The 15,409-nt window shown below is 43.1% G+C and overlaps 1 protein-coding gene across 4 annotated transcripts in view; it reads left to right on the top strand.

The window, feature by feature from the left end:
- The first annotated feature begins 434 nt into the window (after positions 1-434).
- The window catches only part of CAPS2 (calcyphosine 2), a 36,058-nt gene continuing 21,083 nt past the window's right edge, over positions 435-15,409 (top strand). For 2 of the 4 annotated variants that reach the window (XM_068164856.1, XM_068164837.1), the window contains exons 1-8: positions 436-528; positions 648-929; positions 1,496-1,619; positions 4,887-4,933; positions 6,979-7,024; positions 7,151-7,258; positions 13,208-13,330; positions 14,847-14,914. In XM_068164856.1, the coding sequence (XP_068020957.1) occupies positions 1,542-1,619; positions 4,887-4,933; positions 6,979-7,024; positions 7,151-7,258; positions 13,208-13,330; positions 14,847-14,914 (470 nt within the window). In that variant the 5' untranslated portion in view covers positions 436-528; positions 648-929; positions 1,496-1,541. Of the gene's footprint in view, positions 529-647; positions 930-1,495; positions 1,620-4,886; positions 4,934-6,978; positions 7,025-7,150; positions 7,259-13,207; positions 13,331-14,846; positions 14,915-15,409 lie in introns of all 4 variants that reach the window. The other 2 variants (XM_068164847.1, XM_068164866.1) reach the window with 2 other exon arrangements.

Here is a 15,409-nt window from a genome sequence, read left to right as displayed (position 1 = left end):
CCCTGCTTTGGGCAGCGTTTGAATCATTGGTGCTGTGGCTTTCACCTTTACTAGGCTGTATGCTGCTGCCGCTTGAGGCCTTTCGCTTCGAGATGCTTTGGGGCAACTGTATTCCTGACGCGGTGCTACAGACATTCGCCGTGAGCCCTCTCGGTGCTGTTGAGGTTTGTGACTGCAGCTGTCTGCGTCGGCTGAGGACGCCACTCAGAGCACGGCCTGAGCGCCCAGTTTTCCGAGCGTGGGAGTGCAGACTGGCACATTTCCGCAGCAGGAACAGAGAGCTCCTTTTCCCCGCTCTCTGAGGCGGTAGCCTGCGAGGCTTCTGTACGCAGCCGGACTCGGATTTGCCCTCCCATGCTGCTTTACCGGGCGAGGCGGCGGGCGGGGCTGGTTACGGCAGCCGGGCTGGGTTGCGGCAGCCGTGACAACGAAGGCGGCGACAGAGCGCGGTTACCACGGAGACGCGTGGGTCAGGTCCCTTCCGTCAACCGTGCGCGTTCGTCGTGCTCGCTCCGTGAGACCGATCCGGTGAGGCCCCTCTGCGATTCCCCGGACCTTTCCTGGGGCCTGCCTCGCTGCGCTTCCGGGAGAATACGGCGTTTACGTGGAGCTATCGGAACCCTTAATGTGTGTTTCTTCCTTTGTAGCGTTGCTGTGTCAAAGTTATTTCAGCTTGTTGACGGCTAAGTGCAGCAATGCTGCCTGTCCCCGTGGGCTTCAGCTGGAAGGATGCAGCATTGCAGTCAGCGGCTTGAGGTCGTGTGAAGACAGCGGCTCTGAAGTGCCCGCAGAAAGGGGTGGAAATGGCTGGGAGACCACTCCGTGGGTGAGCAGCTGTGGGGCCGTCTCCAAGTAGGCCCTGCAACTGTTCTGCGTGATATGTGGGAATGAAACCCCAACTCAGCAGGTAGAATCAGCTTTTGTGCATGGTGAGTTGGAAGTGGAGCTTCTGAGTTCTGGGAACTAAATGATAGGTTTCTGGTTCAATACTGGCCAGGCAGAAGGAGAAACCAGCAGAGCAGGAGATAGCGTGCTGATAAAATGTTGATGCAGACTCCTCAGAAGCCAGTTGTGTGCCAGGAGGGCCCTTTTTACCTTCCTGAAAAACCTAGTGCCAGGGCATGGTGCAGCTGAGAGACAGGCAGTGGCTGTAAATGAAGAGTGAAAAAGGTTTGATGTCAAGGGGTAGCAAATCTGTAATGCTGGTATAAGAAGGTATTGAAATGCATAAGGAAAACAGGAAGGTAAACTTGAGGCAAAGATGTACATTTGAACAGGAATCAGATTAAGTATTAATAAGGTAAGACTGCAATTAAGAGGTGGTGAAAAAGGAAAGCCAGCAATACTTCTTAGCTAGCTGAAGACAGCTCAGTTGTTTATTGGCAATAGAGACATTCTTTGTAATGCATTGAGGTTTTTTGTTTATTTTTGTGGGGGGGGTTTCCTGCTTCCCCCCAGAAATACTTACATTAAAAGTGCATTATTTTCTTAATAGCGTCTGCTGGTTTTCACTTTATCCAGAAAACTGTTATTGAAGCTGCATGGATTTGGAAGTTAAACGAGTGGCTGCATCCCCTCAAAGGCGGGCTCAGCAGTCACTGAAGGGGAAGAAATGTCAGGTATGTTAATGGGAAGCTTGTAGTTATTTTCATTCCTTGCTTTGACATTTAAACAAATCTTTTAATTATACTTCAGAAGTCTTAATTTGGGTATTTAGTGCATTATGTGGAGAAGGAAACTTTCAAAGAAGTAATTTTGTCAGAAAGTGATAGTTTAGTATGACAGCTTCTCAAGTGAAAGTGAGAATTTCCAATCAAAACAGCTGTCCTAAAGTAACTGATATTCTGGGTGCTTAACTGGGATGTGGAGGACTTGGGAAGGAACTGTTGGTCCCAATCACAAGCAACAGAGGCTTGAATCTGCCCTGTGTGCTGTCTCAGGCTGTCTGTGAATTTGGTGAGAGATGTGTCTATGCTTTTGTTTTGCAAGACAGTGATAAAGTAAAGCAGGCCCAAAAACATAATTTCAAAAGCCATGATTTTTAACTGATGTGTGATATGAATCTCGGTGCTCTGCATTCAGTATGAAGGGCAAAGCTGTTTTCAGACATTCCTATTGGTCTAAGTTTTGAAATAAGGCTGTTGTGCAGCCCTCACAAGCTCACTCAGTTTGCTTAACTTGTGAAAGCCTGATCAGTACCACTATGATCTTGGATTCTGAAGGTCATTGTTTTTGTTATAGCTAAAGTAAATATTGCTAATAACAGTTGGGCTGTCTCACAGCTACTGTGTGCTTTGTGTCCATGAAGTGAGTTAATTGGTAATCTTCCCTCAGCCATGAAGGTTTAGGCTGGATGTTAGGAAGAAATTCTTCACAGAAGGAGAGACTGGCCATTGGAATGGGCTGCCCAGGGAGATGGTGGAGTCATCATCCCTGGAAGTGTTTAAAAAGAGACTGGATGAGGCACTTAGTATCATAGTATCAGTCAGGGTTGGAAGGGACCACAAGGATCATCTAGTTCCAACCCCCCTGCCATGGGCAGGGACACCCCACACTAGATCAGGCTGGCCAGATGGCCTCAACCACCTTCCTGGACAACTCATTCCAGGGCTTCACCACTCTCATGGTGAGGAACTTCCTCTTCACATCCACTTAGTGCCATGGGTTAGTTGATGAGATGGTGTTGGTTGATAGGTTGGACTTGATGATCTCGAAGGTCTTTTCCAACCTGGTTTATATTTGTTAAATGAATCCTTTAGGAGTTTCTGGAATTTGCCTGACAAGTTGCTGTTTTCTTTTTCTTTTTTGGTCTGATGTGGGATGAAAAAGGAGCTTTTGTAAAGGTTATCAACGTTACAATGTTACCTTTTAACCAGCCATTTGGGAATGAAGGACCTGTGTGCAGGAGGAATGTTTGGGGCATCAAGTGTAGATTGTAAAAGGAAAGAAATGGTGGGTTTTTTTTTCAATTTCTCATTCGGTTTTTCTCTTTCTCCTGCCCCTCATTTTCCGAATTTAGACTCCATAGTCTGTCTAATTCTTCGTATCTTGCAAAAATAAATCACAGATTAAAATCAGGTTGAAACTGTGCTTCATCCTGTAAATGTGGATGGTTTCAGGAGAACTTTTGTTATGCAATGACTACTGGAAAAGGAATTGTATTAAGACTAACATATAGATCGTGGCATAGTCTTTGTCTTACGACAGTTGAAACGGTGCAGAGAAGTTCTGTACTCGTGATTTAATGTATTGCGTTTAGTCTTAAGAGTAAGACTGAACAGTGAGAGCTTTTACTGTGGTTTTTTACACACCTGACCACACGATGGCGCTGTTGCCCAAGCGTGGCCTTGCCGGCGCTCCGCTCGTTTTGTTTAAAGGTAACCTTTTGTGAAGGTGCCAGAGGTTACTCTCGCTGAACTATGAACTTTTTTCAGGAACAGGCTGCAAGTCTGTGTGGCCAGAATGGAATTAATAGTTTTGTGACTGCTTTCAAATCGTAAAAGGTGTCAGGCCATCTCTGGAGATAGGATGTCTGCTCAGTTCAAGCTGTGATGCTGAAGAGTGTGAAAACAAAGATGCTGCCCATGAACCACTTTTTTCTTCAGACTGGCAGATCACTTGGTAGGAGTTGTGCGTACCCCAGTCAAACACTCTTCCCTAGGAATTTGCTTTTGGCTGTTTTCAGAAAGCCGTAGTGGGGTAAATGGAGCTTTGTCTTGAGTCTTCTTGCTATGTTCTAGCTCAGTTGAACTTGGAGATCTGTGTGGTACACAGCCGTGCAAGATAAACTGTGAATACTGAGCTGCATAGTCATCATTGTATGCTGCTGTACAACCGATACAGCTAGACCAAATATCAGGGCTTTGGGATCTGAGCTAGCTCATTGTGAGCCAGCTGGCTGTTGGTATTGTAGTTTTGGTTTAAGAACTGGCTGAGGGGTTGGATCCCAACCAGCAAGGACAATGTGATCTTGTAAGCAGTGACTACAAAGTCCCAGGAACATAGTTTATTTTTAATGTGTTCATAATAGCTGATGTGGATGCTATCTAGATTCTTACTGTCTAGAAATCTTTCTCTCATGAGGAATAATCAGTCTTTTAGTCTTGTGATCCATAGTTACAACTTTCAATGAAAACTTTTTGTTTTATCCTTTTGTTAGTAGCAGCACAGTCAACTATGTTGAACAGACAGCTTGAGGGGTTAATTTTAAATATTCTAGGGGAAGTTGAAAAAGAGAACTGTGTATTTGTGGTGGGTTAACGCCTTTTTCTGAAAACAAAAGAAGAAAGCAGGGTGGAGGGCTTGCGGGTACTTTACACTCCCTGAAGGGCGTCTCCCCCCTGGGAAAGCTGAGTCTGTTCCACTCCCACCTCCCTGCCCAGATAGGATATAAAAAGCAGGGCATCATAGCTGTTGGATCTCCTTTTTGGCTCCTGCCTCTGCTGGATGAGAGCTACTGCAGGTGCCCTCCTGATCCTCAGCCACGTGGCCGGACCTGATCCTTTTCCCTGCTGCCTCTGCGCCTCCTCAGAGAAAGACTGGTTTTGTATTATTCTTTTCTGTCCCCCTCCCATCCATTCTTGTTCCTTGCCCTTGTGAACCTTTTTTCCCTGTTATTGTTATATATATATAATTTGAAGAAAAAAAAAATTATTTGCCTCTCTACTTCCAAGCTGACTCCAGATTGTTGCTTAGTGGATTTGCTCCTTACCCTTTTTTTTTCCCTCCTCTCCCTGTTTGGAGGGAGGAGGTGGGGGGGAGTGGGGAAGAGATTCTCAGCCTTTTCCCCATTTGAACTTTTAACTCTCAGTTAAGGCTCAAACCACTACAGTATTTTAACCATGATCCCTGCAGGTATGATTTTTGTGTGTGTGTGTGATTTTTAGGGCTGGAGACCAGATACGCGGGCTTTTCATGGTCCTCGCCCAGCAGAGTAAGTTGCTTCTATTTGTGATCAGTTTGTTTCATTGTGCATTATGAACACAATGCATTTGTACTGCTGTGCAGCTCAGTGTTACATGCCATTTATCATCACAGGTTTATTTTCTGTTATTTATATTCAGCATAGAATTTTTAATGCATTGTTTGCATTAGAATTAAGGTGATTTACATTTGGCTGAGCTTAACGGTAGAGTTTTACTCAGCTTTCATATTTTTACCTTGTCTTTCTTGAATATTTTTTATTTAATAGTCTGCAAAAAGCAAAAAAACAAATTTATTTATTTTTTTGAACTACTGACCTTCTTTGCAGGCATTACAGTAGAAATTACAGCAAAATGGTTCTGAATGGTTTTGTACTGTGACTTCGGCAGATAAGCAACACCTGCTAGTCCAAGAACCATGTTTGACAGTTTAGGTTTTTTTGTTTACTGAAATACCTTACAGCCAATGTATCTTTCTACATTATTTTACAAGTATGTGTGACCATGACCTTGGTTGAAGTCAAAAGAACGTCAGTTTCTTTGTAGTGTCAGTCAATTTGTAATAAACACAAGGAGAGACTGAAAGTCCTGGGGCTCTTTAGCCTGGAGAAGAGAAGACTGAGGAGGGATCTTACCAGTGCTTATAAATACCTAGAGTGGGTGTCAAGGGGATGGACCAGACTCCTTTCAGTGGTGCTCAGTGATAGGACGAGGGGCAATGAGCACAAACTAAAACTCAGAAGGTTCCACTTAAATGTAAGGAAAAAATTCTTTACTTTGAGGGTGATGGAACATTGGAACAGGCTGCCCAGAGCTGCATTCTCTGGAGACTGTCAAACCCTGATTCAGGTTTAGCAAGGGGGTTGGACTAGATGATCTCCAGAGGTCCCTTCCAACCATTCTGTGAGGACAGACTGGAAATTAATGTGCTCTCCTATTCCGAGAATTAATCTGGTTATCATGGGGTTGTCTGGAAGTATTGGTGGTAAAATATAAAAAATATGTATTTGTGGTGCTGCGGAGCATACCTGGCAGAAGGTACAGAGGTGCTTTGATGAATTGGAGAATAGAATAGAATAGAATAGACCAGACCAGGTTGGAAGAGACCTTCAAGATCATCGCATCCAACCCATCAACTAATCCAACCCACCTAATCAACTAAACCATGGCACCAAGCACCCTATCAAGTCTCCTCCTGAACACCTCCAGTGATGGTGAATCCACCACCTCCCTGGGCAGCTCATTCCAATGGGAATCACTCTCTCTGTGTAGAACTTCTTCCTAACCTCCAGCCTAAACCTTCCCTGGCGCAGCTTGAGACTGTGTCCTCTTGTTCTGGTGCTGGCTGCCTTGGAGAAGAGACCAACATCCGTGTGTCTACAACCTCCCTTCAGGTAGTTGTAGAGAGCAATAAGGTCACCCTGAGTCTCCTCTTCTCCAGGCTAAGCAACCCCTGCTCCCTCAGCCTCTCCTCATAGGACTTGTGTTCCAAACCCCTCACCAACTTCGTTGCCCTTTTCTGGACATGTTCCAGCAAGTCAACCTCCTTCCTAAACTGAGGGGCCCAGAACTGGACACAGGACTCGAGGTGTAGCCTAACCAGTGCATCATACAGGGGGAGAATGACCTCCCTGCTCCTGCTGGCCACACTGTTCCTGATGCAGGCCGGGATGTCATTGGCCCTCTTGGCTTCCTGGGCACACAGACCTGCTGTAGGAGACAGAAGGAAGGAATCTCTGATTCACGATCTGTTTGCAGCAGCTCCTGTTGGAGAGAGAAGTGAAACCTGGAAGGGCACGCTGGCAGTGAAGAAAGGCTTTGCAAGGGCCCTTCAACTACCAGGGTGCCCTGCAACTGGGGAAGAGGAAAAGCTCTGTGGCCAGTTCCCGAGATGAAACAAGAGGGGCTGAAGAAGGCATCTTCAGTTGTAGTGAAACTGTTCATAGCAGATAATCGCATGTGAAGGGGCTGATAATAGTCACTAATAAGCATTTTGTTTTTACTGTACTTGAAAAGATAACATATTACTACTAAAAATTGTTTTGACTTCCTACAGTGTGCCATGCCTAGATCTAGGGAGTCTGGGAGATTCTGATGAAGAGGTAATTATGAATTAATTCTGCCTTGAATAATTTTTAGAATTTACATGTTGCAGAAGTCTGCAAAAATATCATTCTGAATATAAAACAATTATAATTGCTTGTCCTTTTTTTCCCCTGAAATGTTAGGATGGAGACTCTTACATACCATACAGTGGAAGCTATTCTCATACATACCCTCTAGATTCATCATCATCATTATCAATTCCATATGCACAACATCATCAGGCTCAACAGGTCAGTCTGTTGCTACAAGTGTCATTGAAGTATGTCCCTTTAGCAGTAATTTAGAGCAACATACTTGGCTTTATGGTACAAATTTTTGATTAAACTCATCTTCAAGTGCTGTTGCTCCAAAATATTTTTGGCAAAGTACTTTTTACTGAGAAGCCTCTAGCATATTTTAACAGTCCTATTTGCTAACATGCTCTAGCTCTTCTTTGTTGGTTGATGCACTCACCCTTTTCATTGTACTTGTTTGAAAGGAGATGCAGTAATAGTTTTACTAATAATTTGTCAAAGCAGCTGAAAAGTGTGATACATTTGAGGCAGTATGTGACTTTGATTTGTCTTTCTAAAGTGGAGCTACACTTACTGACTGCTGTCTGTCTTTACTATTTTTGTATGTGTGGCCGGTTGACGCTGCCCCCTTAAGAAAGGGAATATGGTGGACGGAAGTTGGTAAACGGAAGGAATAGTCTAAACTAATTTCATTGGAAGAGTGGGAGGAAGCACCTTCTGAACTGGGAGTGAACTGGGAATGAACTGGGCACTCTGGTACTTCTATCTTCAGTCTTGCTTCTGCTTTTCCACGGTGCAGCAGCTCTGCAGCTATCTCTGTGCTGGGCTTTCTGCCAAGGCCTCGGCCTTGAAGACAGATAAAGGCCGGTATATTAACTCCTTTCCAATTAACACAAACTGCTTCTAACATTTTTTTTTTCCCTCTCTTTTCTCTCTCTTTCTATCCCACTCTGGGAGAAGGGGGGGGAGAGAGGGGAGAGCGGAGGTGGGAACCCCCTCTCTGCCGAGGGGGGTTACTCTCATTTCTGTGTTACTTTATTGTATATCTTTGTATATATTGTAGATATTGTAAATTTGTAAATATCCCCCTGCAAATCCTACACTGCTTTGTAAATATAGCTCCACTGCTTTGCTAATTCAGCTTGTGAGTTTTTTTTTCCTTTCCCTTCAATTTTTTTTTTCCCTTTTACCTTACAAGGGGGAAGGGAGGAGGCTTCTCGGCCTTACCCTTCCACCCACCACAGTATGGTTGAACACAAACCCCAGGTACAAACAGTAAGTATTATTTCTGTGGAAGAATAGTTACATCTGGTGAACAGTAAACTTGATGTGCAGCCATTTATGTGCAGGGTTTTGCTTAAGTCTCTTGACTTTCAAACAGAGCTGGGACGTTAACTTAGGAGTTATGTCAGATCACCTTTAGTTTTTCTCTTTCCCCAGATAACTAAGACATTTAATCACCTCTGATCTTAGGTACTTCATAAGGAAGATCAGTAGTCCTGATGTTGACCACCTGGTTTATAATACAGTACAGTAGCATTTAGGATCAGCACCCACTGTAACAATGTAAAAATCTTAATTACTCAGTTATTCGAGTTCTTTGTGCATAGGAAAAGTTTTCTTTTGAACTTTTATATCTGAATTAATTTTAAACAAATTACTGTGACCATTTTTTACAGATTTTTTTTATCATGATACATCTTTAGTTTCTTTTTTTTTCCTTTATGTTAAACATTTACGTTACGTTTAGGTATCAAGAAAACATTGTCAGGAGAAAACAGAGGTAAAGAAGTTGGGGAAATACACACTAACAAAATAATTTTAGCAGAGTACAGAGTACAGTGGTAGAGTGCTGTAATGGTATAAAAATGTAATATTTTAACTTTTGTGTGACAGGAGCTAGCTTATTGGAGAGACTTTTTCATCTACTGTCATTTCATCAGTGTTTTAAGTCCTTCAAATGGGATAATTAAGGGGAAAATAAGTACAGCAAACAGTAGTCTACTGTTTGTAGTCTCTACATACTGAAGTGGCTAGATACATAGAGCTTTAATGCAGGAAAAACGCTACCTGCGCAAGTATTTTCTGTCATAATCATACGCCATACATAATCGTGGTAAAAATCTTACTTATAGCACATTTTAATTTGGCTATGATGCAGGAAATAGGATAAGGAGACTTGATGGGGTGATTGTTGCCATGGTTTAGTTGTTTAGGTGGGTTGGATTGGCTGATGGGTTGGATGCAATGATCTTGAAGATCTCTTCCAACCTGGTCTGGTCTGGTCTGGTCTGGTCTGGTCTATTCTATTCTATTCTAGTCTAGTCTATTCTATTCTATCTTACCAATGTTATGTCTTTCATAGTTTCATTCAGGGTTGGAAGGGACCACAAGGATCATCTAGGTCCAACCCCCCTGCCATGGGCAGGGACACCCTACACTAGATCAGGCTGGCCAGAGCCTCATCCAGCCTGCTCTTAAACACCCCCAGGGATGGGGCCTCAACCACCTCCCTGGACGACCCATTCCAGGGCTTCACCACTCTCATGGTGAAGAACCTCCTCCTCACATCTAGCCTGAATCTCCCCACCTCTAGCTTCATTCCATTCCCCCTAGTCCTATCACTCCCTGAGATCCTGAGCAGTCCCTCCCCAGCCTTCCTGTAGCCCCCTTCAGATACTGGAATGAAGAATTGGAAAATACACTGTTGAAAAATCCATTGTTTAAAAAATATTTCACTTAGGCAAACCTAAGAAATGCTCTAATGAATATATTTAAAACAGAAGTATAACTAGAGGGAAAAAACACAATTATTAATTAATTTGTACATATCCTAGGCCCCTTGAAAGGAATAATATAGTGACTTGTAGGGTAGGAGTTCAAACTGACTGGAGCTTGAGATGGATCTGCCAATATCATATTTTTATATGTTTCTCTATATGTAACTATGTTGTTTCTCGACTTGACAAAAAGAAAGGCATTTAAAATGAAAATGTAATTAAAACCTGGGATTATTAAGCGGTTTAGCACATGTCCACTTGGTTGAGTGCAAATGTACTTATTTGCTGTACTGTTTTAAGTCTGAATGGCTGTAATTTTACTGCTTGCTTTGCCATTTAAAAACCAGCAATGTATATGAAGTTCATACCTATAATTCTGTCTGGCTGCAGGAAGGTGAATGGAAGGTTGATACAGCCTTGTCTGTTTCTCAGGGTCTTTTGCCCTTTATTCTCTGCTTTGCTTTACCTGTTGTTGCTTCTTTTATGCCTTCATTATGTCTTGAACACTGACGTGCTGAATGTGTGGGAAAGTATCGTCTGTTTGCTTACTCTCTTCTGCTCTCCCTCTCTTTTTGCTTGATTGATTTATTTATTTTTCTTAGTCCCCTTTTTTCTGTGGAGAAGATTTTCAAGCAGTTCTAGAGTGTTTTAATGTATTCCTCTGAGCGGCCTTTATTTCTGCATTGCTTTCTTCTGGGGCCCTGACTGAGCATTCCTTTAGCAAGATATATTCCAGCTTCTTCTTTATTAGACTGTGTAAGTAAAACTTCCCCAAATAGGTCACTTTGGGGAGAATAATTCAAATGCAGTCTTATAATTCAGGAATTAACCAGAGCTAGGGATCTTCTTTGAAAGAGAAAACTGCCCTTTGCAAGAACATAAATCCTTCAGGGTTTTGAGAAGTTGTTTTCTACAATGGGACTCATGCGTTGCAAGATGAGATGCTAGATAATGATGCTAGATAAGACAGTTTAGTTCTGTTAGCATTGGAGGAATATCTCTTAGACATTGAAGGTGTGGGTTATTCAGAGGAAGCAGAAAGGAGTCTTGACCTTCTGTCATTGCTGCTGTTTGTACTGACCCAAACTCCATTGTGTATAGCACTGAAATAGAAGGTACTTTTCAGCTGATACAGTTTTAGGGAAGGAAGTCCCACTACTAATTAATACAAATCTGCCATCCAAGAATATCAGAACTTCTGACTGGAAAAAAAATCATCCATCATCCTGTTTTCAGACATCCCAAATTCAGAATTCCCATTTTGGTGAGCTACAATGTTACCTTATAGGGCTGAATCTTGGATTCTCTGTCAAAGTGATGTCAAGCCATTTGCCTGTGTACTTGTACATGTACTTTGTACATGACAGAATATGAAGGACTCTGTGAAATTTAAGCCAGTGTCTGCTCATGGTGAGGTGGAACCCCCTGCATTCAGCTTGGAGCTGTTGTTCCTTGTTCGGTCACTGGGCACCACCAAAAAGAGCCTATCACGGTCATCCTGACAGCCACCCCTTAGACATTTATAGACATTGATCAGATCCCTTCTCAGCCTTCTCAAGACTAAAAGAACGTAGCTAACATATCCTATTCTTTTGATTTCATTACCATGTTCCCCCCTTCCTGACTTTCACAAACAGAGTCTCCTTTGTATGTTTTCTTTGTGCCCTTCAAGTAGGAGGTATTTCTGTGGTACCCTCAGACTGATTCTCAAGTCTGTTAGGCATAGTTCAGAAGTATGCTTTGGCTTTGCTTTTTGTAGGCCAATGGCATCCTGGCCTGTATCAGGAACAGTGTGGCCAGCAGGAGCAGGGAGGTCATTCTCCCCCTGTATGCTGCACTGGTTAGGCCACACCTTGAGTACTGTGTCCAGTTCTGGGCTCCTCAGTTTAAGAAAAACATTGAGACACTTGAATGTGTCCAGAGTAGGGCAATGAAGCTGGGGAGGGGTTTGGAGCACAGCCCTGTGAGGAGAGGCTGAGGGAGCTGGGGTTGCTTAGCCTGGAGAAGAGGAGACTCAGAGGAGACCTTACTGCTCTCTACAACTACCTGAAGGGAGGTTGTATCCAGGTGGGGGTTGGTCTTTTCTCCCAGGCAACCAGCACCAGAACAAGAGGACACAGTCTCAAGCTGTGCCAGGGAAGGTTTAGGCTGGATGTTAGGAAGTTCTTCCCAGAAAGAGAGATTGGCCATTGGGATGTGCTGCCCAGGGAGGTGGTAGAGTCACCATCTCTGTAGGTGTTTAGGAAGAGCCTGGATGGGGTACTTGGTGCCATGGTTCTGATTGAAATTAATTTGAAGTAGACACTTTGAAGACAAAATAAAATACAAAACTGCATAGTAAAGTCTGTTCTATAAAGAGAGACTGAGAGCCCGGGGGCTGTTTAGTCTTGAGAAGAAAAGGCTGGGAGGGAATCTGATCAACATCTACCAGTATCTGAGGGGTGGGTCAGGATCACAGTATCACAGTATAATTTAGGTTGGAAGAGACCTCAAGGATCATTGAGTCCAACCTGTCACCACAGACCTCATGACTAGGCCATGGCACCAAGTGCCACGTCCAATCTCCTCATGAACACCTCCAGGAATGGTGACTCCACCACCTCCCTGGGCAGCACATTCCAATGAGTAACGACTCTCTCGGTGAAGAACTTTCTCCTCACCTCCAGCCCAAACTTCCCCTGGCACAGCTGGAGACTGTGTCCTCTTGTTCTGGTGCTGGTTGCCTGGGAGAAGAGACCAACCCCTTCCTGGCTACAACCACCTTTCAGGTAGTTGTAGAGGGCAATGAGGTCACCCCTGAGCCTTCTCTTCTCCAGGCTAAGCAATCCCAGCTCCCTCAGCCTCTCCTCATAGGGCTGTGCTCAAGGTCTCTCACCAGCCTTGTTGCCCTTCTCTGGACACGTTCAAGTGTCTCGATGTCCTTCTTAAACTGAGGGGCCCAGAACTGGACACAGTACTCAAGGTGTGGCTTAACTAATGCAGAGTACAGGGGCACAGGATGAAGGTGCCAAGCTCTTTTCAGTGGTACCCAGTGGTAGAACAAGGGGCAATTGGTACAAGCTGGAACCCAGCAGGTTCCACCTCAACATGAGGAGAAAGATCTTCACAGTGAGGTTGATGGAGCACTGGAACAGGCTGCCCAGAGAGGTTGTAGTCTCCTCTGGAGACTTTCAAACCACACCTGGATGTGTTCCTGTGTGGACTGTCCTAGGTGATCCTGTTCTGGCAGTGCAGTGGACTCAATGATATCTGGAGCTCCCTTACGACCCCTACCATTGTGCGCTTCTATGAAAATAAACGGTTGAGGAAAACACAGTAGGGTTGCTTTTTCTTTGTTTTTCTCACAATTACATTTGATTTATGAAAACAATGTATTTTTATGTAGGGTACACAGCTTGGAGATGGACTTAATGATGATCTTACAGGTCTTGATGAGAAAGCTCTCCTGCAGCGGTACTACACAAACAAGCCCTATAATATGCAACACAGTATAAGGAAATTAGAAGCTGTAAGTATTTTGGCTGATGTTATGCTGTTAACTGCCTAGACATGCAGAATAACGTCCCACCTGTCCATCAGAAGTTTGGCCTTTGCTCCTAGTATGAAATTGCACCCATTGACTGTATTCCATAATCCATGGTTTCCATGACTCTGGCTTGTTTCTACAGTAAGCAGGTTATTTTCCATCACTAAGTCCTAAAATGAATATATGATGAAAACTGATTTTGTAAGCTGTATGGACTCTGCTGCTGGGATTAATTCAGATCATCCACAGCTTTGGCTGAGGCTTCAAGCTCCAACAATGGAGCTTCTGCTGCCTCTTTGGGCAGCATCCTCCTGTGATACACAACTGTCCTTGTGAAGTTGTTGTTCTTGTTATCCGTAACAAGACTGCCAAGACTCAATGTATAACTTTTACCTCCTGTTATACTGTTGGCCATTGTCAAAAAAAGTTTGATTCTGTCTTTGTAACTTCCTTTTGGTTATAGGATGTTTTCAGAATGCCTCATAGCAGCTGTGTCTGCAAACTGAACAAACCCAAGCTCCCTTAGCCTCTTTTAATGGCTTTGGCTCTGATCCTCTGTTGCATCCTTTCCAGGTTCCTCTCATCTGTATTGATCTTGGGAAGGAGGGAACCTTGAAAACTAAAACCAAGGTTGGCCTCACTAGCATGTGTTGAAGGGAGTTAAAACCTTTCTTATATGGACATAACCAATATATGTCTTAAATTTCTTACATATGCATGATTTTTACTCATTTTAGGAGTGAGCAAGAAGAGTTTGCCCATCTAAGGAAAATTTAAGTGCAATGAAAAAGTTCAGAGATCTGGTTGTTGCCAGTGGCTTCCATGCTATCCTAGGGCATCCTTTTGTGATTTGGTTTCTCCTTCTGTGAAATGAATGGTCCATGCCTGAGCACTTCACAGTCATTGGCTCAAGGTTATGGTTTGATGTTACCTTAATAAAAGTAGTAATAAGATCATTTTAAATCCCCATCCCCCTTCGGATGACTTTTCCTGAAAGATTTTTCAGTTTGGTCTGCTTCTGCAGAAAATTATTGTGGTGTGGAGCAAATAATAATGGTGCACTGAGGCTAAGTCTTACAAGAACTTTTTTGACTAAGCGTTGCTGGAGGGCAAGTTTCATTCTCTGAGTTGGAATTTGTGTCAAACAAAACCTGGCATAGTGGCGAATTTCCTCAGGCCCTACTTACAGAATTTTCTGTACTGAGAGGATTTACTGGAAACAATACAAAGATAAGGAACTCTGCCTGCTGCCACGAATACTGGATTTCTCATATTTATTGACAGCTAATATGCAGAGATAATTGGAGTGTGTGGCAGAGAATATTACTTGTCTATTTGTTATGCAAATAGAACTCGATTAACACAGATGGATAAAAACAAGATTAATTGTGACATCAGTAAGACTGTGACCTCTGAATGCTATCTTAGAGGATAATTTGTTATTTCAAGTGTCTGGTGTCAAATATTTCATGTGTTCTCAGTCAGTTTTGCATTGCAGGAGGATGTTGCTGCAGAGAGGAGAAAACATGCTGTAGTAGAACAAGTGATGGCAGATCAGTTATCTAGGTAAGTGAATTTATTGTCTCAAATGTCAGTTTTCTCTGCAGAGGAATTTAGATCTCTGAGTGTATGGCCTTCCTTGCCAGCAGATGTTTTGACCATCTCAAGTCATATGCAGTCCTGTATAGTGTTAATAATGGCCACAATGCCTTAAATGAAGAATCTTTTTAATTTAACTTAAAAGGTTGTTTTAAAATGCAAAGTGTAATTTAATTTTTTTCTTCTGAGAATAATTTTAAATGTTGTGCTTGAACCTAACTTAAGAGCTTTGAAATAGCACACATTCTTAGAACTAATCCTCTTGTACCTCATCAAGATAACAAATGCCCTCTGTTAAAAATTGCAGTTCTCCAGTATTTATTGTCTAAGAATCTTAGCTTGATTAATATTCCTTTATTAATATTGATGCAACATCCCTCGAGGAGAAATGAGCATTGTACCAGTGTTGGACAGGTAGTTAAAAATGGCACAGTGATGAAGCAAGGTGATCAAGGTTCTACA

The sequence above is a fragment of the Melanerpes formicivorus genome, unplaced genomic scaffold, assembly GCF_026170545.1.
Source record: "Melanerpes formicivorus ecotype bairdi unplaced genomic scaffold, bMelFor1.0.p_v2 SCAF_3, whole genome shotgun sequence".
Lineage (NCBI taxonomy): Eukaryota > Metazoa > Chordata > Aves > Piciformes > Picidae > Melanerpes > Melanerpes formicivorus.
The sequence above is the reverse complement of the archived record's forward strand: the minus strand, read 5'-3'. Positions and strand labels throughout refer to the sequence as shown.